Source organism: Varroa destructor, unplaced genomic scaffold (genome assembly GCF_002443255.2).
Source record: "Varroa destructor unplaced genomic scaffold, Vdes_3.0 BEIS01000006.1, whole genome shotgun sequence".
Lineage (NCBI taxonomy): Eukaryota > Metazoa > Arthropoda > Arachnida > Mesostigmata > Varroidae > Varroa > Varroa destructor.
Genome location: NW_019211459.1, coordinates 3,195,690 through 3,220,018, shown reverse-complemented (window position 1 = coordinate 3,220,018; position 24,329 = coordinate 3,195,690). Strand labels below are relative to the sequence as shown.

Below are 24,329 nucleotides of genomic sequence, written 5' to 3'. Positions count from 1 at the left end.
CGTATTGCAAATTTTTAGCAAGCCTGCTTTCTCATGGCGTTCGAAAAGCTGTCTTGATTTTTTATCGTCCAATGTTCCTTTCATTCCTACATCTTCCGTTTCATTTAATGTTGGTGCTATATTAAAGTAAAAGTATAGTGCGTAAGCAGTGGCGGTATCGTAGTTACCTGACCGCGCAGTAGGTCCCGTTATAATTTTTGTTTGATTTATAATGCATCGTGAAGCATGCCGATTAAAGTTGTTTGTAATTCAAACCTCCAATAAAATAATGAAAGCACAGATATTATTAACAGCCGGTTGTTAGACTGTTACAAGCGATTCCGGTGGACTTTGAAACTGAAAAAGCATCGCTAGAAAACGAAATTTGCTTCGTAAATACTCCAGTCCCCTGAATGAAAAGTATCTGACTTGACTGCACGAAAAGTGAGTTCTGAACTCAACGCTTAATAGTAATGTCTTTGTTCCTCGAAGCTTACAGCGCCGCTGCAGAAATTTATTGAAGATTGGTGAAGACACTAGGTAAGGGCGTCTCAAGAAAAGCAAAGTACGTGAATGCTGCAAACGTTTCAGGAACGACGACTAAAGCCTTGAAGCCCAACGGCGAAGTAACCAGATGTCGGTGCTCGAACAACAATATAGGGTTGACCATTACGCATTGATTTTCGAGCTTAAAACATGTTCTTCATTCTAAGCTTGTTTTTCCTGGAGTAAACTCAACGAGTTTTCATATCTAACGTATTACAAAATCATAGCACAAATACTGAAAATACGGAAATTAAGTAAAAAATGGGTCCTTCATGAATTGAACCTAACCTAATTGAAAATGCGCGTGATGCATTTCATGTGCAACGAGATAGTTTCCGTGACTTTAGGCCCGCTTTGAAGCCCACTGTCGCCATGATCGAAGTAAGATTCAATCTCACGATAGTCAGCTGGAAAGGGACTACGCGAAAGGATGGCGTCGCCCTAACGAGAACCTCAACCCAGTGATAGCATCGAGTGGGTTTGGATGTGAAGTGATAGTACTACTTGCAGTTTTATATAAGGAACATCAGTTACTATGAAATATTCTCCAAGAATAATGTAGCCCTCCATCCTGTGTTCTCTGAGAGACTGGTGGATCGTTGGCACGGTAATCGAGAGCAGTTAGCTTGATTATCTGATAAGAACCGCGGATCATATCGCCGTACTTCAATTACATCCCAGATTGAGCAAAGGAGTAGTCAATGTTGGCTTTAACCTCTTAATTTTAGGTTTATATGATTGCGGGATTTTGCACGCTTTAAAATGGGCAACTGGTAACCTCATTATCGGTTTACATCGAAGAGGCATAATTACATGTGTGAATGCGGTAGCTAGATATATGATTGTTCAGAAACTACCAAAGGATTTTTTATTCTTATTCTAGTAGCATACGAAAAAATCATTCTTCGGTGTATCCCTTTATATCACCCATAGTTACCCCTGCACAAATAAGACATTTTTAAACGAAGTCATAAATCAGTCAGATTAGACCTATTCCATCACACATCTTTTTCAAAAAAAATTATCGGCGTGTAGCCAAAGGCCAATTCTTTCTCCTTAGCTCCTTCGGTATGTGCAACCCGCTAACGGTAATGGTTGAAATAGTAACAATGCTTTTGTATGTGTCATGTTTTGTGTGTAAAAACAGACATTGTGTTTTCATCGTTCTAGAAATAAATTTCAACTTCACAACGGTAGCGTATCTTATTGAAGAGGCTTTATTTCACGTGAATATTAATGTGCTGTAGTGTAGGTGTTTACATAACGAGGTCAGGGGGGAGTTTCTTAAGAGACGGATTTAACAAAATCAGTTTGCTTTTCGGGTGCGCCATCAACTTTCATTTTGGCGCGAGAGGCCCCAGTTCCTCATTTCATCGGTAGATAGTTCAGCATTATGTTTTCGGCATACGCTTCAACGAAAAAAATTCGGATATCTGTCACAACCAACAAGTTAAAAGTTACCGCGGTTTAAGTCACTGAATGGCCAACCTTTGAATCTCTAAATAGTGTCAGGCATTTTGGTAACCACTGACACCCTTAGAATCCGTGGTTGACTTTTGACTTGGAACTTACGCTATTTACTGTTATAGGCCATAGCATTTTGCTATTATCCGTTTCGCGCGGCAAACCACTTGCCAATGATAAATGATATAGAATATTTAGCCCTATAGTATCCTGTTATCATTTCTGCACCATGATAATTTAATTCCATATTCATAAGATACACAAATAGCCTAGCTATCTGTCTAACTCAATGTGCAGGCGGAGGAGAGCCGTTGGTACCTGTTCATTTGTCTTTTTAGTAACTAAACCGTATGTATGTAATAGGTAATTTGGTAATTTCCAAGCTGCGATTTATAAATCCATATCGGTTTCGGCATTTTTTACAGTTAATAGGGAGCGAATTGCCGAGCTTTGCACCTCATTAAGCTACGATATCGGGACACTGTAGAAAAGCCTCCGAAATGAACGCGATTTTCATTAGGCCTCTTATCAATAGCTGTACATCTTATTCCTATTTACTCCCCGGAAAGGATGTGGTTATAATTTAGGTCTCGATCTACTACTACTACTCGAGCATATGGCCAGAAATGCACTAACCCAGTTATGGCCCCAAGCAGGCTTCTGGCCTGGCTGCCAGCTAGATTTTCTAACATTAGAAAACCATTTTCGTAACACAAAGTACTATGCTAAATCGATTTACACTTTCTCGCCTTATGGAGGACTGCGCTCGTTGTATTAATTTTTTTCAGGTAGGTTTATTAGGATTATTATATTAACAGGACTATTTTCAAAGTATCAAAGTCATGGTTCGCCATTGATATCGGCATCACTAATATGCTGATAGACTGAGAAACGATTCTCAATTGGAAACTAGAGCTACTTCAATTGCACCCAGTTATAGCCAGGATACGCTATCGGCTGTGAGCTAAATAAGCGGAGTTACGAACAATTGAAGAAAGATGAACACCAACAGCAACAAATGGCAATAGATATTATGGATGGGAAAAAGGCGTGCTTCTGCTGGTACCTCATCTTTGTTCTCTCCTCGAAAAAAAGTTACTGACTACCTGCACAACAACGGAAAAAGCCCCTTCTGTCCTGCCGCCGAAACAAGGTACGTTCCTGTCATGCCTCATTCGAGCTCTATATTTCTAACTCTTCTTGGCAAACTGATAAGGTATTCATTAGTCTCCGAGACCACTTGCATCCTGTAACTGGCATCAGCATTTTGTCAAGGTGGAGTACTCTGTAATGATAGCGCTATGACTCGCCTGGCACAGCTAGTTCATAGGTTACGCAGACGTGTCGTCTGCTACATGAATATACTCGGCCAGCAGCGACCAGCAGGGTTCGGTCCTTGCTTGCGTTCATCCAGTTAGTCCGCTTGTTATTGAGTTCAAGAGCCCCGACAAGGGAGATTATTACTAGCACTCCTGTCTCTTCTCTCTTGAACCTGGCTCGAAGGATCTGTCAACGCCTCGCTATCTATTGTTTTGTTTTTAGGAGTCGCTGGTACATTGACTTCGCGATTTCCACCGGGCAGGATTGTGCATTATTTAGGTGGTCAGCGCTATCCATTCAACAATTCCCTCCTAGGCCTCGAAGGTAGTGCCAGTCAGATGGATCTCCCAATGTTCTCCTTGAAAACTTTTTCGATTGGTATTGTTGGCTGTCCTACTAGTCCTTCAGCCAGGCATATCTAACGGAAACTGCTGTTTCCCACTGCTCTCGCTGTTCGCTTCTCCTGTTGCTCAATGGCAACGGCGATACCTATAGCTGGACACAGTCTAGGTATCCGTATATGCAAATCGGCACAGCGAAGTGCGTTCGAACATACATATGATTTTGCGAGCGACATTCCTTTTACTCATTCTCATGCAAACTCCCGCTCTTCAAGTGTCTTTATGGAGTCACAGATTGACACATGGGTACATGAAGGCGAGGTGTGCACACGGACAAATTTAGTTAGCACACAAGTTGCTGCTTCTACCGCAGCCACCGTCCCGACCGATACAGCGTTTAGAACATCGATTGCACTGGCCAGCTGCCGTCAGCGGTGCCAGATACCTCTCACTGCCGCGTGATACCTTAGTGAGCAAGGTATTTAGTGTTAATCTTAGGGACTCGTTGTGGTCTGGGCTTGAACTCGAAAATGGACAGACTTCGTTTCGTGCCGGGAGCCAGCCCTCTGATGGAATGCCCAACGGAGACACCCAACGTAAATTTCGAGATACCCCTAGCTACTCTTTAGGTTGAAGGTCCCAGGTCCACAAGCAAACATCGCTACCTATTGGAAACTTTCGATTCATCCACAGTCCAGTTGCATTCGGGCGAGCAACGTGAGAGGAAGCTCATGTGTCAGGGAAACCAAAAAAAGGCCTATGAAAAGAGAATGAGTGATGGAACAGATACACAACGATTGATCAACGTTCTACTGAAGTATTTCACTCGAATAACTTAGACAACAAATAACTTTACTATTGTCCACTAGGTATGTATGAGTGATTCGGCACTTTCGAGTAATACTACAGTGGAACGCACGAACCAGCTTCAACTACTGTGCAGTATCGATACTATTTGCTAGTTAGGACACAACCTCTCGAATAACCTAGGCTTTTAGCCATTTATGAATAAAAATATGGTAAGGTTCTCTAAAATTGATCCACAAGCATGGTCACCCGCCAGTCAGTGAGCGAGCCTGTATTCGTTAGCGTTTCAGCAGTCTTGACGAGAGCTGGAACTAGGCTGTCAAACGTTCAGCAACCCGGGCTTAGTACAGACAAAGCTAACGCGACAGCGCTGCTGGCAAGCGTCTTCAGGCCATCGGGAATAATAATCCTCAGATCTACTGGACGCGATATATTGTCCTGAGTTCTCTTTCTGATTTCGTGTCGAACTTTCGTAGAAAGCCAGCATTGTCTCAATCGAACGACATGATAAGATATAGGATTGTTTACTAAATTCGACGTTTGAGAGTAGCTAAGGTAAGGTGTTACCTTGCCCGTGCTCTAAAGAATCTGATCATGTACCTTTAAAAGCGTACAGCGGACCATAGCTCGGATACCTGGATATACCTATGTATTAGTATGCTGAATGAATTTACTTCCATTCTAGCAAAGTAAACATGCTGTACGAAATTATAAGAAGAAACGTTAAGCTATTACTAATGGTTGAGAGAGCTTGTACCTATATAGGTCCTTTTGCCCTATGGGATCGTTGACATTCGGCAGGATACGCCCCCATAAGACATACGCTCAATAATCTATCTTGATTGAGCTCGTGTTAACATTTATTATCGGCAATCCATGCGTGTATTTTATGTTCGTTGTAATAAGGCAAATCTAACAGACGGTTAGGCCAGTATACATTGGTATTACATTGGTCGTCCTTCACTGTACCCGTATGTACCGCGCGGCGTGCGACAAGAAGGGGCCTGAGTGTTTTGAGTATGGACTTATTAAAGCTAAGGCTCTTTATCAACTAATTGTAGCATTTACGCTGGCCTTTAATAACGATTCATTTAGGCCAACTGAATGTTATAGGTAAACGTGTACGTTGCAAATACGGTTTCACCGTAAGTAAGTACACTTGAGAGATAAATGAATGATGCCTAACATCTACAGAATTATACCATTCTCGCCTGCTTACCCTTGAGCTTTGGATGAATATCGTGCGATGATTGTCCGTTAGGTGAGGGTGATTTGTATGTGACGCCGTATGAATGGTCGACTTCCGTAGAGCCATATCGCTTGTCGGCTGAGTCCTCACATAGCAAGGACTTGTTTGTCGTGCGAAGTACGGTGAAGCGGGTCGTTGACATCTCTGTGACTGAGTTGGCTTGTCGCTTGACCTTTGCACACTTAAAGACCTTATAGTTGTACAAGTCTAAAACACTAAATTTGTTATACGGTACGGAGATTTTCCTCAATCTTTCCGCACGTTTGCTTGTTCGTAACGTTGACTTCTGTCGATTATTCCTCACAGATCTTCGCAACGACGCCTTCGTATGGTCTTGGCTATGCAGAATAGATCCCGCACACTCCAAGTCTGCAAGAGAACAAAAATAGAGAACGTACATTGATATGTTGTAAAAGCCGCTAACGCTATTTGGAAGACGTAACGGACATGTTCGGTTCGGAGACTCAGTTGGTTATAGATTAGTCGTTCATCTTCTGTTTTTAAAACTCGTTTATATATTTACTTATATAACAAAAAATGCATAATTGAACAAGAAGTTGAAATGATCAAATCGCAGAGGGAAAGGAAGTGCCAGGTCGCTTAGTTTTTATTACCTTGAACTATAAAGCCAGTTGTCGTTGACATGTTCATCGCAATACAGGTCGGAGCTAATCAGGTGGGGAAAAGTGATCAGAAGGGATGCCCGCTTACATTAGGGCGAGGCATAGCTCAACAAATGAGAGAAAATAGCCTTAGTTATAAACTTTTCCAACCATAGACCTACTTTTTTACCCATGTAACCAAAAGTAGACAGAACATAATTAGTGCTTTCTGCTATGCTGAGCATTGATACAGCCGCTCGTCCTGCAACACGCTATAGCCTAGAAGGCATTCTTAGGGGGTTGCTCTCTATGGAACACTTAATGGAATTATACCCCTACCCTAGACTCAACGAGAAGAGTCGTAGTAATATACACATTATTATAATATGTAACAAATTATATCTGTAGTATCTTCACAGACTATTAACATATATGTGTAAAAAACTTAGTTGATACAGTCATTACAAGTAAAGCAATACCCATAATTTTCAAAGCTAGAGGTAACTTAACAGTTCTGACAACACACATTTTTCGCTGTTTTTTCTGCAAACATACAGTGGAACAATTGGAACCTCTGAGATGTTTTAACAAAATATGCTCGACAAAACACATTTTTTAGAGCAGATTTTTTAAAACCCACCATGATGAGATATCATCACATAGGCAGGTAAATAATGTTAAATTGTTACGTCGTAGTTTATTGTCGTAGTTTATTGAAAATATCGCTATTCAATAATACGTTCGTTTATTAATGTACATTGGTGCCTAGCCGTATCATTTATTTCGCGGTTGAAAAAACGATTTTCACGCCGGTCTTTGTTTTGTGTTTCGTTTTGCATTATTTGTCTTTGCTGACCTGGGCTACTTCGTGGCCCACTTCATCAGTAAAACGATCGTGGGTCCGGGTATTTTTAATGAGCATGCTCATCCTTACAACGGTAGAAGCAGCGTTCTGTTCGCGCTGATATATGGAGTCTTTTTAATGATGCTGCCTGAAAAGCTTTTTCTTTGAACTGGCTAAATGAGTAACCATAGCGTTGAGGAACACTGTCGGTCAAATCAAGCCCAACATAACTATGATAAGCTTCAAAAGATACCATTTTACAAATCGGCATTACTAACCCTCAGTTTTATTATTTTCATATTTGACGGTTTTTGTGAAAAAGTCTTGCCCACTTACTTACCCTGTGGGCATAAAGGCAACACCATACGAACTCTGTCCAACATCTCTTTAAAGCGTCCTACTCGTTAGAAACGGATCTTCAAATATTTACAATAACCCTTTTCCAATTATACAACTTTTCACATCGTTCCTATAGCTGACAGTATAATAAATCAGCTATAAGTTGCCGATGAAGGAAACGAATCCTAAAATGAAGACCAACTCGAACAAAGCTATGGTAGTAGTGTCTGTTAACTTCTCGCTGAAGTAACTACTCTACATGCGCAAAAGAACAGACCCCAAGCTGATATGCTAGATTCGTGGTTACATGGTGAACAGATGACTAGATTTAATAAGATGCTATCCTTACCGCCGGTTAACAAGTCACTCTATATTTTGAACGTCAGGGCCGTGTATGGGCTCTGCGGCAAACGGACGAACCAACCATTGGATTATCGGGATGGCTGACCATTACTATATATATATATATAAGCAGAGCGGGACTGGCAGCAGGAATTCCTGCTGCGGGCTTCACTGAGTATAGTAGCTGGGATAACACGCATACATTAGGCAGCGGTAGCTAAAACAAACGCAGACGACGCTATAGTAAAACGATCTGTCTAGTTTAGACTCTAGAGGTCGAAGCGACAACATTACCACCACTGTTTGATTCATTTGCGCTGTTGCCGCAACATGTGGAAATCCTGTGAAGTGCGCAGACTTCGGCTGCGCCCAGTAGGTGGCAACGATGTTTGCACTAAGCGAACGATAAAGTGCAGCTTGTAAGAGAAAGGACGAAGTGGACCAAGATAGACAAATCACGAGTATGCGGTCGACCTGAACCAGACTAGACCTTGAATCTAGGCAATCGTTTTCGGTTTACCAACATCGAGAAATGCCTCCTAAAGAGGCTGCCCCCAAGCTGACGCAAGCCACCTTTATTGAAACAGAACCTGCCACGGGCACACGTGTTCTGGCTAACAAAACGAATTCGAAAATGAATTCAAGAAGAAAAAGAAAGTTGTGAAGATCAGCGCTAGGCGTAAACGAGAGTGGCTTACAAAGTTCTAATAAAGCAGTCGATTTCTCTACAGTTGGCCAAGTGGAAACCCCTCCAGCAATACACCGGACGTTCGTGGTAGTCTAGGGCTTCAACTAAAAGCCTTCATAGTGAGATTTGGTTTTCATAGATTTCAGCAAGGCGATTAATATCATTGCTAACATAAATCTGTTTATGACCAGAAGTCTAACATAGGCTTAAAACGGCGGATACATTTGTATGCAAAACATATTTAGTGTTTCTAAGTATAGAACAACGGAATTTATTCAGCTCGATTTATTTTAGATTACGTAGGCTTCACTTACGAAGAAGTGAAGACGATTAAATTATACTTCAGTGTACATCTCTGATTTTAATAGAAAAGATAGCAACACAAAAACCACTACATGTAACCTAAAATGAACAGAACTCATTACCATAAGCATTTGCAGTATCACGAACAAAGCTTTGTCATAATCGAGTACAGGGAGATAACGCGTTTACGTGACGGTAGTTTTACGTTCATTATCTAAGTGCTTCAAATCCAATCAGGGAGTTTCGTCTGTACGACATAAAGTATGATTTATGAAGACAGGCTCTTTTGTTTGCCAAAGCATCCTCGTGCATCAATGTCGTCATTTATGTATTTAGATGTTTTGTATCGACACGATGAATTAGGACCTTTGGTTAAAACCAGTAGAACATCGATAGCGTAAATCAAAACCGAACTTCATACTTTGAAGCATTGCTGCCTAAATGATTCCGATTAGCGTGTGAAGCACTGAAATTCGCTGCGGAAAAGTTTTCTAGAGATCGCCGCGCGGCTCCCACGACCTTAGAGGCTCAATAACGAAACGTTTAATATTTAGTTTACCGGCAAATTTTAAAGCTTTAGGTTGCTTGCGAAGCCATTTTCGTAAAAACGGAGACAAAATCGTAGCTCTGGTGAGCGATTTTAAGCGGTGTCGTCCTCACCTCAAACGAGTACACGAACATATATGATGCTCCACATAGTGCAACATACCATAAGACATCGAGGCCTTTTGGGAGTACTTGCGCATCAGCGGTCCGCACGTGTTAATCAACATACATCTTCTCTTAGTGACTGTCATAGGTTAACCGTTGACAACGTCATTTCTAAAAAGCTCCAAGACAAATGGCTAGTAATAGTCTATGAGCACTCGCCTTTGCAACTTCATACAGGGTTGGAAAACCCGAAGCAAGCTCAGCTGAGACAATTAGTACACCTGTAACCTTGAAGATTTCTTCTTAGTCCAGTATGATACTTCACGTCAAGCAATGCTCTAAGGGATGGCCGTGAACAGGTATACGCTAAGCTTGTTCGTTCTACCGAGCGGTTTCGTGGAGATATAATAAATGTAACCAGAGATCTGAGTAAACGTAATGCCCAAACTGCGTAAATGCCCCGCATGGCCAAAGTGAGAGGAATAAAGAAATAGATAGGGATGTTAATAGGCCAGACAGGCCACGAGGCGAGCAGCGAGTACTCTAAGTGTCTAAAAGAACAGACGTTTCTTTAAGTCGACCTGGTTTTAGAACCAGGCTCCGTATGGATCCAGTCCAAGGTATCTTTAACCTCATTATTTCCGCTATATGTAACATGTCTTATAACGTGATTATTGTTTGAGAAGTGTACGGAACTCCTCTGTTTGCCATATTAGCGGGTTTGCCGGCTAGCTGATAACGGTCACATTCACAAACATACGTACGTATATACAAATGTTAGAAGTACGTGGAGTCATGCCGTACTCCGCGTCGAGTCAAATAGGGCGGAGGCAATCTTCAACATGTACTGGATTACGCGAATTTTTATTGTTTACAAACAGACACGGCCCGCGCGATCACGAGCGTACCGCTGCAGATAACACAAATAATGGAGGGTAGAGAACGAGGGGTACGATATAGCGCTATAGAATATAATCGGCCTCTTTCTAAGCAGAAATGTGGTCAGACAGGCTATAGCAGAAAAAGCGAGCCCGCAGGATTGTATAATAGGATAGTGGCCTGAGCTGAATCATGAGCTTGAGCAACTTGCGTGGCTTGAGCAAAATCCATGTATATACGCAGTGATTAATACATGGCCCGTATACGTAAATAGAAAAGTTTTATTATCTTCATCTTCCCTTACATTATCTAACGTTACGCCAACGTACAAAGCAAACATCTAACGTATGATATATGTTTGGTCACTTGCCCATTGCAGACATCTCGTGTGATGTCCATAAAAATTTACAGAGGGCGGACCTTACGTGCATTGTACGACCTTCTAATAACCGTTAGCATTAGGTTTGTTCATAACAGAAGTCCATTTCACTTCGTGAAAGACTTTGAAGATTGGCCTGTTAGCTTTTCTCAGGAAAGCCGTTTTGCAAAGAACACATTACCTACTATAGATTTGCATATAGAATGGAAAGATGCCTGTAAATTTTCAATAAATGATTAACAAATGAGAGAATTCAATTGGTAAGATAGTCGTTTCCATCCATTTTGTTTATCTAACACGCTAATAATTTTCTCTGTAGAAACACTACATATATTGCGCGTATCTATACAGTCATCTGAGTGTTTGATGAAAAGTGTCAAAGCTTCTAGAACGGGCTCGAGTCTATTTACTAAGCACTCTTACATTGCACAGTAGCCCACTTAGAGCGACATTTTCGGATACAGAAGATTGTAGGTCGTCGAAGCGCTGCTCTCTCAACGGAGCCGGTAATGGCTGCAAGGCTTTATTAATAGAGACACTTTCATGGGCTGTAAACGCGCAGTAATCGTCCTTGACGCCAGGTGAATCGAACACGAATAGCAGGAGGAAGCGGCACACAACGCCACATATTCGCTCTCAAGTTCCAAGTGTAAGTTTTATTTATTTATTATTACGGTCAGTCGGACTGTACCCCCAACTGTACGTCGGGGGTGTGGAATCAACAAAACTCGATCATTGTGATGTAACGACATTCTAAGCGAAAAATTACACGAGTTGTGTTGCATTTTCTAAAATAGAGTCATTCGAATAGTATCTAAAGGTAATTATTATTGTTTGTTTGCCCTACTTTGTACTGTTTATTGCAAGACGGCTCAAAGGGCACGGTACGTTACAATAGCCTAAGAATCAAAGACGTAATCAGTGGTTGGCGTTCACTTTTCATCAATGATGAATTGTCCTTCTGTGCTTTTTCTGAACTGTTTAAGGTTCAGTCCAATTCTGTGAACAACGGACAATATGGCACCCTCCCGGCGCCATACAGAAAGAATCTCGGTGAAAATTTCACCCCAGCTGCTATACTAACTATCCGTCGCCGTGCAGGGTTTGTTACAAATAAATTTTTACTTGATAGTAAATAAGGGACTGTCGTAGCGGGATTCGACGAATTCTACTTGATTTAATATAGGTCACAGGCCGACTATGCAAGTCGAATGAATTAACGACCTGATCGTGAAGCGTCCGTTTCAAACAATAACGACCAATCTACGAAGCCTCGACTTTCGAGACAGGAGCGATCTTTGTTTAACGTAATTTCGTATGTTAGCTAACGTACGATTGATATGATGAATACTACTGACAGCCTCTACTGAAAAACTCAGTTCTAGTATAAGCGGCAATTACGATTAGGAAAAACTTTGGCCTTCAGTGTTCTAGTTTCGCTTACAATCAGTAGCTCTATATAAGCGGAAATTTCATATAACACATATGGTCTGTTTATTTCACAATTTCTTAAGAGGAAACACACTTATCGCAATCAGACAATTTGACACGGTCCAATTACGATGGTTCACTCGAGCTGTTTTTGAGCTTTGAACGCACGAGGAAATAGAACAGGGTGTACAGGTTATGTACTCACTCCTCCAATGGATCGAACGCGACCAGGCACACTGACTATAACGTAACCGGTACATCTCCCAGTTACCGGCGTACAGATAGGTTTAACATTTCACTACTTAGATCATGTCTCTACAAGACTAACGGAACCCTATCGTACCGATTAGAGTTTCGAACAATTACACACAATTCTACCCGTCAGATATTTTGGTTGTGACTGATTTACAAGCAGGATCCTAAGTTCAGCATTCACAATAGCTTCAATCATTTAAATATCTTTTATTTTCTAGGCCGTTTAATTGACTGCCACTTACCACGATAACCGCCGCGGTCGTCGTAAACATATGTCATCTGAAAATTATTATAATGTTCTCTCCGACGCAAAAATCACGTAAATCGTTGTCGATATAGGGATGGAATAAAATCAGACCCGATTCTGATGACTGCGATGCCTCTATATTTACGATTTGTAAGCATAGTAGATTTATTTAGAAAGATATGAAACAGGAACAGGTATTCGCGAGGCACGTCAGGGCCTGCTGAAAACGGAAGCGCGAAGGGACTTTTTTGCCATGTAGAACACCTTACAGAATTAATGGTGCTCTTAGACAGGGCAAGTATAATATGTTTTTGACAGAAAAATGTTTCTAGACTGTGCTTCATAAGGTAGGAAACTGTGTTGGGGCCAGTTGAGTATAGGGTTGGGAATCAATTAAATCACGAAATAAGGAAAATCCAAAGCTACGAGACGTTTTTAATTTAGGCACTAGTACCTGCATTTAATATTTAATAGAAGATCGACAATTTCTGGTAAACTAAATGTGTAACTGTTAAAGATGCCAGTATAATGAGTTGAGCGAAAGAAAACAGAGGCGAATCGCGTATTGCAGAGCGAAAGTTTTTCTTGCCTCGAAAACGTATAGCAAAAAAAGGACACGAATAAAAGATCCTTAATAGATAGAAAGCTACATGGGTGAAGGGCGCAGCAGTAGCGGTGGTGGTGATGGTAAGTTTTCGAAGTTGTCCACTTGAATCGATATTTTCTCAACTGTTTTTTCATGTCCTTTGCGGCCACAGTTCTCTAACTGAGCAAAACGCTTAGAAAGGGCCTCTGACTTACTCGGTGCCCTTTCTCGCGGCGGGATCTCCGACAGCAAACACTGATAACTAACCACACCCTTATCGCCCCTTCCACCTCTCTCCCTCCGGTGAAGTCAAAGCGGGCAGGTTCTACCGACTTTCACTCAATGGCACGATGTGGCTATGGCTAATTGCGATTTGCAAACAGTATTTAAATTCAATTATTCCTAATAATGTTAGCTCCGAAGAGTTCATATTATGGAACACTCAAATACATTACCTTTACTTACATTGCAGCAACACGAGTTCCCGTCTGTCAATCAATTAAACTTATTCCTTTTCACCATAAACTTTTAGGTCAGCTGAAAAACTCGTCCGGTTAGGCCTTGGGATTTTTCTGACAATCAAATGCAATTTCATTTGTGAGAGATCTAAAAAAGTGATAGTCCGTCGGTCTGGTAAATATTGTAGCTGCAAAGAAAAAAAAACTTTTATTCAAACTCCTACAAAGCGGCCTTTACGACTTTCGCCATATGCGGCCTGCCATTTTTGGTAGGGGAAAGACAGTTTTTCGTTATCTAGCAGCTGTGTTTGGCGCATAGTGTCTCGTTCACTTGATAGCGCTGGGTCATATACACATCTCGGCCAAACGTCCCGGTTTTACAGTGTAAAAAGTCCATCCAGTCCTACTGAACGAAAAGCGTCGGCACCTCGGGTTAGAGATCGGGCTTGAGTTTGGGCACAGCTACTCATGATTCTGTCTGCTTTGTATCGATGTGAAGAGAGCAATTTTCGTCGCGGATGATATTCTGCGTGGAAAAGCTGTCATTGTGTCTAGAGTGTTGCTCGACGCTAAACGCGATACCGAGAAACAACGATAAGCCGCGTTCTATTGCGATGTTCTCTTCGTTCATAAGAACTGTAAGCTGCTAACTTTGGAGTGAGCTCAGTTCATTTTTTCGCCCAATTACGTGTAACTTTTTTTCAAAAATACGTACACCCCAAATAGCCGACTGGGGTGGGCTAAACCGAGCAGTTCCAAGACGCAGTTCGCAAATGGATTTTGAGTAGTTTTTTTTTGGACAGTTGTTGGGACGGCATGAATATCTCATGCTGCTTCGGCAGTTGTTCGGTTGTAATGAACAACAAAATTTCCAATTGTAAGATTTGCAACTTAACTTCTATATAAGGTCTCCACAATACGATACGAAAGACACAGCTGTCAATGCACAATGTTAATGATCTTTTATTGCTTTTAAGAAGACGTTCAGTAGGTTTGAATTCTTCTTAACAAGAACGCCGGACGGAAAATTAGAAACATTTATCTAAGTTGTATTTAAGGGTTAGTTCGATGTTTGCAATGGGGTCGTATCTCAAACGATATTTGAAAACCAGCTCTAAGACTGTATAAAAGCAACAGGAAGATTGTTTAGCTGATTTTGCAGCTTAGCAATGAATGCATAAAAGCACGGTTTTATCTGCGTTAGTAATAGACTTCACTACTGCACCGATACGATATAACTCAAGTTGAAGTACAGTGAAGGCATGATCTTAAAAAGTGATGAAATAAAATTAGTTCTGCCGTGCAGAATTGATAGTGTCGTTGCTGATATCAAAGGATATTTCTGCGTTCGAAGAAGCTGAACCTGTATGGTCTCGAACTCTCGATATATATAAAACTGTGAAAAAAAGACATCGCGAATTTTTCAATTTTTATATAAAGCTCAGCGATTGAATTTCCATATTGGTAGCAGCTCCACACACTCCCTGGTCGTTCTGTGTTTCGAGCCTTACGTTCCGCACCGCTGTTAGGCAGACGGCTGGCTCCCAGCACGAAATAAGTCGTGCGTCTACGGCCGGATTCAGTCGTAGGCCACAGCATATTTCTGACATTAGCAAGCAAATTGCAAGTTGTCCAGCAAGCTATCGCGGAGGCCTAACACTATCGATTTTTCCGATGTCACGAATAGGACTAAGGATAAACTTTGGCGTGTAAAGTAGCCAGCCACGTCTGTATGTAGATCATGTACAGCTATGCTTGCACTGAAAAGAATGATCGGTACATATCTCCGTCTGTATAGTGTTACATTTTTTTTCTGCAAAATTAAAATATTGCATTGTGAAACTAACGGTCTCCTGCTAGAAAGGCATAGAACATAATTACAATTAAGTGTAAAATCAACAGAAGAGTGTAATAGCAAGCATAAAATAGTATCGCAAATCTTATCTGTTAGGACGATTGAGTAGAACTCAAACTAGATAATGCTCTCTTTTTTTTTTCTGGAAAGATTGGGCAGTATACGCGTCTCCTTATCTGCATGCGCGAAGGGTACACTTTGCATGGGCTTCATTAATGGCTGAAAGCTTCATCATATTTGAAGCGATAGGCCAATACCAGCTTGGGCCTTAAAGCCCTCTCATCATCTTACACTCGATTGGCATAGGTATCTGTTTTTATTTCAATAGGAGGTACAGCCTCGTCTGACAAAAATCTTCAAGCTTCAGACATGGATTGAATAGGTTCGATCCCATCGAGCAGGTTAGCTGAACGTAAATTGTAACCAGAAGACCTTATAAAGATTAGCTTAATATATCAACACCAATATATACAAACTTGTTCTGTTTCATAAGTGCATACATACAACCCAAATTGTTACAAAAAAACTCCAATCGGTAATGCACCATTATAGATCGGACCATCTCGTGGGCACTATCTCACACGATTTTGGATAGATATTCTTAGATCGTGAGCACAAACAACCAATCAATGCGTCACATCTTATTACTGTGATCTTAGTCTTAGGCAGAAATGTACATCTGTGCAGATAGACTTGACAACACAATCGAACTATTAGTTATAATTTCAATTTTTTTTATGCTTGAGGGGCAATCGGACCAACCGGATATTTCGTTACCTGCAAGCTCAAGATTGTTCGGAGAACACATGGAGAAGAAGAGAGCAAGGCCCTAAGATCATCACACTGATTGGAAGCTTACGATAAGTTTGTTTTGAAATATTCTTAAATCAAGATAGCACCAGTAGTATCTTGAAAAGTAGTGTCGCCGCCTACCTCGGACCGAGGACTAAAATCGAATATGCCTTGCCAAAAATGGTTCAGGGCCTTGTTGCGTTTACGCGAAACGGGTAGAGGAATTTCAGAACAAGCACGTACTGCGTGATATCACCAGGTGTCCGCAGTTCTTACAAAAAGAAATTGGCCAATTTAAATTCAAAATATCTTAATACGAAAACAATGAATAGTCACAGCTGCTAGAACAAACTGCTATGTGGGAAATTAGACACGCGCTCCATGGCTTCCGTCATTTACTTTGCGACGGTCACTGCTATTAAAACAATACTATGATATCTATTTTTAGTAAGTACTGTAGATTGTCGTGCCTCCAACACCAGGGGAATAAGAGGTGAGATAGTACCTTCACTGATATGATTAGCGATTGTCGGTTACCAGTTTTTATAAGTCTACTCCTCGATCGTGTCATAAATTGTCGATTTGACATGTGCGTTATCTCTAGAACCTGGAATGTATGATAAAGACTATCACCGCGAAGCGATACCAATGGAGGCTGATTCGGCTTTAACTAAGCAATCAGATTGGATGCTTTTTTTTTGCTGAATACGCCGATAGTGTTTATCGAAGCGTGTGCTGAGCACCACGTTTCTAACACTTAGAAAATCTCAAACACGAGACCTAGAAGTAACGGTAGAAGAAAGACGTTTTACAATTTACCTTTCCATCGTTATGGCTCGCAACCGTGGTAGGAAGAACTTCCCACCCACCTCTATGGCGTGGCGTCGACTTTATTCGAACGTTCACGAACTTGCTAGCTTGAATGGCACAAGATCGACAAAGAGACGACAGGGCGAATTAAAGAAACTTCATTTACTTTTTTTCTGACGTAATTTCTTACGATTCGTGATAGATTAAGTTGTTGCAACGAATCCATGCATAAACGTTTTCCACAAGTTTTGCTAATCTGACCGAAGCCATTTGGCCGACCATTCGGATCGTTACGGAGAGTTCACAGTAAGTTGGATCTCGATGAGGACCTCTTATGGCGATTTACAAGCTCTTCACTGGAATTATCTAATGCTTACTATTCTCTGAATGACGTCAAAGCTCCCCACACACCTACTACGCGTCCTGTAACGACAACAACTGTTAACGCAAATGATCGTTACCGAGAAAAGATGACATCAGTGTTTTCAGAGCTCCAGATACTTGTTTCTACAAGTCCATCGAGTTGATAACTTCGGTGATACTTCAGTTCGCTTTGCCTTGTGTTCCTTTTTTTTTTATACCCAAGTCTCAGTTGTATGCCATTTCGCTTTTACAAAGAGAGCATCAATAATTGCCGGAGGCTCGAACATCCGGCAAGGCGGGTTCGGGGTACTCTCACGAGGTCAATATAATCTACAAAGTTCCGTTGGTTCCTACAGTGCCCTGGGAAACAGTTACAAGCTGTTCTTGAAGTATGAGACTGAATCCGGCGTCGCACCATCGTGAGAACTTAACAGTGTAAATACATGCTTACATTTATGTTGTAGTGTTTCAGCCTTGCACGGTTCCCGTTTTAATCAACTTCTCGCTTAATTTTATGGCTTACGTACATACCGCCGGACTTCGCGTTCCCTGCGTCTCAATGATACACGAGTGGCTTACGACTCCGCTGTGGAAAAGGTGGGCTTTTCGAAACATGTTTCATGCAAGTTTTCGATACCAAGATATACTCGATCTCCTCTAGCCAAACCAAACTCCGCTCACGCGTCGAAAGTTTCTTGAGAAGACGCTTATGGCAAACTTATGGGCTTTCTGTACGATACGTGAAATTAGGTAATTTCGACTGCAACCCAGTAGCGATTTTGCTGTTATTGACGTAGTTGACATTGGTACTGCTTTCAGAGCCGTGTTAAAGGCAAAACAGGATGAAGTGATAGAGAGATCCTGTAGTATTTTCCACTTAATAGATAAGAGAAATAGATAATGATGAGGACCTGGAAAATAGCAAACTAAAATTCTGAATGTATTAGTTAATGGTACGTTCGCCTTTTTATATTTCATTTCATTGGAAGACGCTGTACGACAATCGACGCGTTATACTGAACAGATGCGGATTATATAAGCACATGGGGTATCCATGTGTCCTCTATACTACAAGACGTACATCTTATACTGCTCTATGCTGAGGTCCAGATTGTTGATTGTTTCTGCAGCATTTTTGTCGGTAATCAGTTAAGTCAAGAAGTATAAGTACTACTATTATTAATAAAGCTTACAGGGGTGCACAGATAACTTTGCGTTTCAACAATACAAAAAAAGTTATTTCACTACACGTTACGTCCAATCACCATAACTATATTAACAGTGTTTCACTTATATTGTGTTTATTTCTTTTTATCTCACATTGAACCTGGTCATGCTTTATTAGCATGTATATTCTGTTGGCCAATAGATTTTAGCGCGTTCATTAGTGACAAAAAAAAAACTCCATTTGAAACAATCTCAATACGACTTGACATATTATAGGCAAAACAATTTTCCTGCGTCGTCCTTTCGTTTGTTGTTTGAAAAGTGCGATAGAAGGAGAGCGGGGGGTATGCGTATATTGTATCATTTACCTGCTGCTCATTTACCATCTGTGAACTCGTGATAGCCCCATATCCTCTCATTCCACTAGCCCAAATACCAGATCTGTTGTTTATATTTGTTTGCGTAATACATGAATAGAATGAAGCCTATCTTATTCAGCTATCTATTTACATATAATCGAAGAGATTTCGCGTTCGCTTCAACTACTGTGAAATATGACAATGCATAAAGGCAACGTTCATCCGAATTCGGAGCTCGCTGTAGATCTGTATCCTGTAACCAACGTTTCCTTATATTAAGGACGCGTTACAGGTGATAGATCTTCACACAGCAAAAAAGATGACAAAGCAAACACTACGCACTAATACGGTTGATCCGTCAAGCCCGATAAGGGTAATTAATTACCTATTATTTATTATAGTATTAATACGGGGATTACTTGGGTTTATGTGTATGTCGCATCACGCGGCCCGTATTAGCAAACGATACGTCGTCAACGCTTACAATATGTCGCCGCCGACCAACTAACTATAGTTAAGCATAAATCATTTTATAAGTCATAGTTTTTTTTTAGAATCAGGTCAGTTTATCAACTAAATATTGCAATTTATTAACTGAAGTCCGGACTTGGAAGGTGTTGTTTGCGCTTCTTACCAGTCGTTACCATCCCTGTTATCAACGGTAGACATCCAATTACGGCTGTGACAGAACCTGACTTTTATTAGCATTACGTACTGCACATTTGGACACGATTGGAAACACGTTTTCTACCATTAAAAGATGCCAAAAGACAACGCCTGATATCTGGCTGTAGGTCCGGCGAAGCCCATATTGTGACGGATAGTGATGAAGTGTTGACTTTACTATATTTGTGCATAGAACTGTCGATCAGAAATCGTTCAGCCGAGTTCAGACTTGAATACGGTGCAGGTGTATCAGAGCAAAAAAAAAGCTGATGGATTAAGAACCTTGTGCTATAGAACTGCAATCGTTGAAAAATGTTCCGCTCTTTGCGATAGTTTAGTTTACAGTTTTAATGAATACAATCCTATCTTGAAGTTCCTTATTAACCGTATATCCTTATCTAGTGAATTGTTATAAGCAACCAGGTGGTTGACTACTCAAAACAAGTCGATGGTCTCCAACAATATGATGTAAATTACAAGCAAAAATAAAAGCTTATAACTTAAACTTAGTCCTCTAGGTAGATGAACAATTACAGCAAAACATGCCACATCGAAAAAGTGAGTCATTGCAAACAAGTTTTACCCGCTTTAGGGTGACCAGCTACCTACTTAGCGCCTCTTTTTTCACTTCAGACCATGATCTATGGGAGATACGACCATTTCCTTAGATCCAAAATGTAATTTAGAACTTTGTCATAATATTTAGTACGCATCTAGATAAACAATATTACGAAAATGAAACGTTCTTGACCATTGAAGCTTGAAATGGCATCCATATGTTAACGTGTGAATGGGGAAATGCATATATATATAATTTATCAGATGAAGTAAAAACTCAAGCTGTAAATTCAAGCAATTCTAAAAGCCTGAGCTTTCGACGCTTCGATTTGGTTTCCTTTGCCATTCAGAGGCGACTCATCGATTACTGGCATTTCGTATTATGGCCCCGTTTACTAGTGAAGCTGACAGCACACGTGCCCTTTCATCACTGGAACTTCATTACCGTTGTATTGCGATAACGGTAGAGCTTTACTAACCGTTAAATATTATAGTTGTTATGTCCTTTTTTTAGCCATCGATTATGTTATTCATCATTGGGCATCAACGTCGGTTCACCCCTAGATTGGAAAGATACGGCTGCGCCATTTGTTTGAAACGGATTATCAACGTTAGCGTCGTGAGAACGTATCGCTGCGGCGATATGTTTGCTTTGTAGAGCGACATGTCTAAGGCTAGTAGAGTAAAGTATTTCTTTATACTTATATGTATAAGGTAGATGAGGCCCTAAACCGCTGAGCTTAACCAATCGGCTAAGTTTTAGAAGGATGCTGATGGCTGGAATATTACAATTGCCCCTGATATTATCATACTAGCGAATTCGGGTACAACGGGATCCGGCGTAACGAAGAGTTTATTATGATAGCAGCGACGTACTGGCATTTTCTAAGATTCGAACTGTCAGCAAACGGCTTCCAAACGCCGAAGATTGATGTATCTTTCCAGCCAGTCTCCATGAATTAAGTAAACGTTACTCAGTGTAGTCAATTTTGATTGTTTTTTTCCGTTGTTATACTAACACTTTCCTTTTTGCCGTTGTTGTTGCAAGCGTTAATGTAATTATTAGATATCTATCTATGTTCAGTGATACACTTGCAGGTCTGCCTTTAAATTTGAGTGATAGGTAAGTTTTCTAAGCCTCTTGTGCAATAACGTGTCTCCTATCAGTGAGATAAGCTTACCTGGTATAGCGGGACAGACTTTGCTAAACTTACGCTGAGTTTTATTTTATTTTTTGTATTTTGATATTTGTACGGAATCAGAAAAGGTTCCGTATAAATATCAAAAATTGATGAACTTATATATATTTATTTACTTATAGAAGAAACGTCGCATTAACCACACCCATCGTAACTCCTAAACGTCGTAGTAGAAATGATGGTTATCATAGAGCAACAACAAATAAAAAACGGGAATAACTAATCTCATTAAGCCTGCTCTGTCGCACAAAGGCGTAGAATCGCTCAGTGAAAAATGAGCGAAGCATACAACGAAGCTTCTAAAAACACTCGGACATTACCCATGTCATTTTACTATAAGGCCCCTGTAAATGCAAACTTGTCCTATCGCACGTCCTTAAAGCGGCGGTACAGTCACGCTAAGCTATGCATACACTCAGCCAATAGATAGAAAACTTTTCACGTATCAGTTATCAGGTTTTTTGTATCAGACGGTTAATGGCTTTTAAACATTCGTTGCCTTCATCCCATGCATTGTTGCGCCTTTCGCATGGAGGCGCCTTCATTCAACCTACACATATTTTGTGAAACTGTCTTGGCAAATCGTTCTGTTACCTCAGCCGTCTTTGCCATACCCGGTCGGACGTAGGGATTCTTCTTATTCTCCTATCTAATTGTGCTCCATGTATTTAGGAATGGTTACGATTTTAATTTCCTCGCCGATAATCAGCTTGCACTTCTTCCTTCCGACTGCATACAGCTTTTCCCTTTTGACTGAGGTGAGGACCAGCCACTTCAGTCTATTATTCATCCGTCAACCTTTGTCATGCCCGTGTTTCGGGTAGTTTCTGTCTTCGTGCTTTCATTGTAATAGCCAAATTGTCGGCGTACGCAAGTTTACATCTGGCAAAAGGTTCCTAAGCCTAGGGACATCGTTGTAGACAGGATTCCATAATAGCGGGCGTAAGGTGGAGTCCTGGGTACCCCGCCCCATAAACCTTCCAATTTGTATAGTCCAATTGTAATGATATATAGAGACGATTGTGGGCAGATAGAGCGGTATCCTATTGCTCAAGCAATTTCAAAATAATCGCCCACAGAAGGCTATGGAAGCGATCTCTAAGAGAAGAAACAAATCCCTAGTCCTTCGTGTAAAAGCTTTTATAACCTTTGACCTTGCAATAATACGATTCATTGCTGTTAGAACCCAGCGATACCTTCGAAAATTACACCACGAAGACGGCATAAGATCATACTCTTTAATAACGTTCTCGGATTTGCTTTTCGATGTGGATTCTGTTTCCTTAATCAATGTCCCGAGGAGACAAGTCGTACTTTCAGGCTGAATCCATTCATAAGCTATCTTGTGCGGGTGACCTCGTGAGTCTTGGACCCCTGAAACTATTCCAGTACGTTTCTTTACTTTTCTTAATCGCAAATTTTACAGTAGCGTGGGACTTTTTGAGCTCTGTCTCTATTATTCGTGACAATCTTTCTGTACTTTTGCGGGCTCTATACTTCGATATGTTCGAGTATGTCTGTGCGAAGCCAGGCTGGTCTTCTCATTAGTTTTATGGTTGAAAAAGTCGCTGTATTCTGGGGTCAATCCAGGTTGCATGTTAATTTCCACTCCGTACTCAATGTACTGATTATTGCATTCAAATTCTCACGGAAGGATCGTTATCCTGTTATACAGTTAGCAAAGACAGAGCAGCAGACTATCCAATCTACGCAGAATCACATTCACTTCGTTGAAGGATAGGAGTGTCTCCCCTTCTAGGAATACAGATATTATTGGTAGCCATGCATTCCATTAGCGCTTGCTTCTTTGGCTCATCCTACAGGAGGCCCACGAAGTAGCAAATTGGAGAAATAAAAAAATCAATAAAATAAGTGGATTAGCAAATCATCGGCAGTATTTGGTACTATCTTGCTGTAGCGATCAGGCAGGACCACAAGGTCTGCAGCCGACTCATTTGGACTACCAAAGCACGATTAGCAATGCCCTATATTTTGGCCCTTCAACCATGAGAAGCGAACACCATATTTGGTTTGGCACCATAATCGGCCCGCGTGCTACAACACACGTAACTATCCTGCCGACTTTCTTACTCACTCGCTTTCTCTTTTGGCTAACGTCACGTTTGTTTGACGTAGAGAGCAAAACATAGCTTGTGATCTAACAGCTGTGGCATAGGTAAGTTTGCTTCGATTGCAGTTCATTTGGACAGTTTAAATGAAATTACTGTTCCCGGCGGATTTTCGAATTCGCAGGAGCAGCCGTTTTCCATGTATGGCCAAGCACAATCGTGTCATGAGTTTATATCAAACAGACCAATTCATAACTATGTGACATAGACCAAAAACTTTTCTCTTTAAAGAAACACCCTTACATTTATCAGGATTACTTTTGCACGACACTTTAATTTGCGAACATCTTATAGGTTATATCTGTTTCTACCTGCCTTCACCTGCAGGAGCAGGACGCAGGAGCCTTATACTATAATAACATAGGTGGAGACGGTATGGACGGTATTCTCACCTGCCTTTTACACACTCACTATATTTCATAATCGGCAGCGCTACATACCGCGTGCGTTGGGCTTCCCCTGCACATTACATTTTACTTACTTTCTTCGTTTGTTTGTTTTAATTTTCACCAGCGACGAATGCAACATATGCAAGGCATGGCCATGACGTTCTCCTTAGTCAGGATGTCACCGATTGTCTGCAGTCCCGATTCCATATCGAAGTACACACAGTTACGTGATTGTACCCTCTGCTTGCTTGAGACACCACTATTTGCTGAGGTTTCTAGCACCTATGTCACGGTTATTTGTCTCCCATCTATAATTTCTTCAACTTTCGCTT

General features: G+C 41.0%; 1 protein-coding gene across 4 annotated transcripts in view; it reads right to left on the bottom strand.

Annotated features, from left to right (window-relative positions):
* Positions 1-24,329, bottom strand: part of kcc (solute carrier family 12 member kcc) — a 275,661-nt gene that overhangs the window by 228,637 nt on the left and 22,695 nt on the right. For all 4 annotated transcript variants that reach the window (XM_022812856.2, XM_022812851.2, XM_022812852.2 and 1 more), the window contains exon 2: positions 5,677-6,075. In XM_022812856.2, coding sequence (XP_022668591.1) covers positions 5,677-5,848 — 172 coding nt within the window. In that variant the 5' untranslated portion in view covers positions 5,849-6,075. The remainder of the gene's footprint in view (positions 1-5,676; positions 6,076-24,329) is intronic.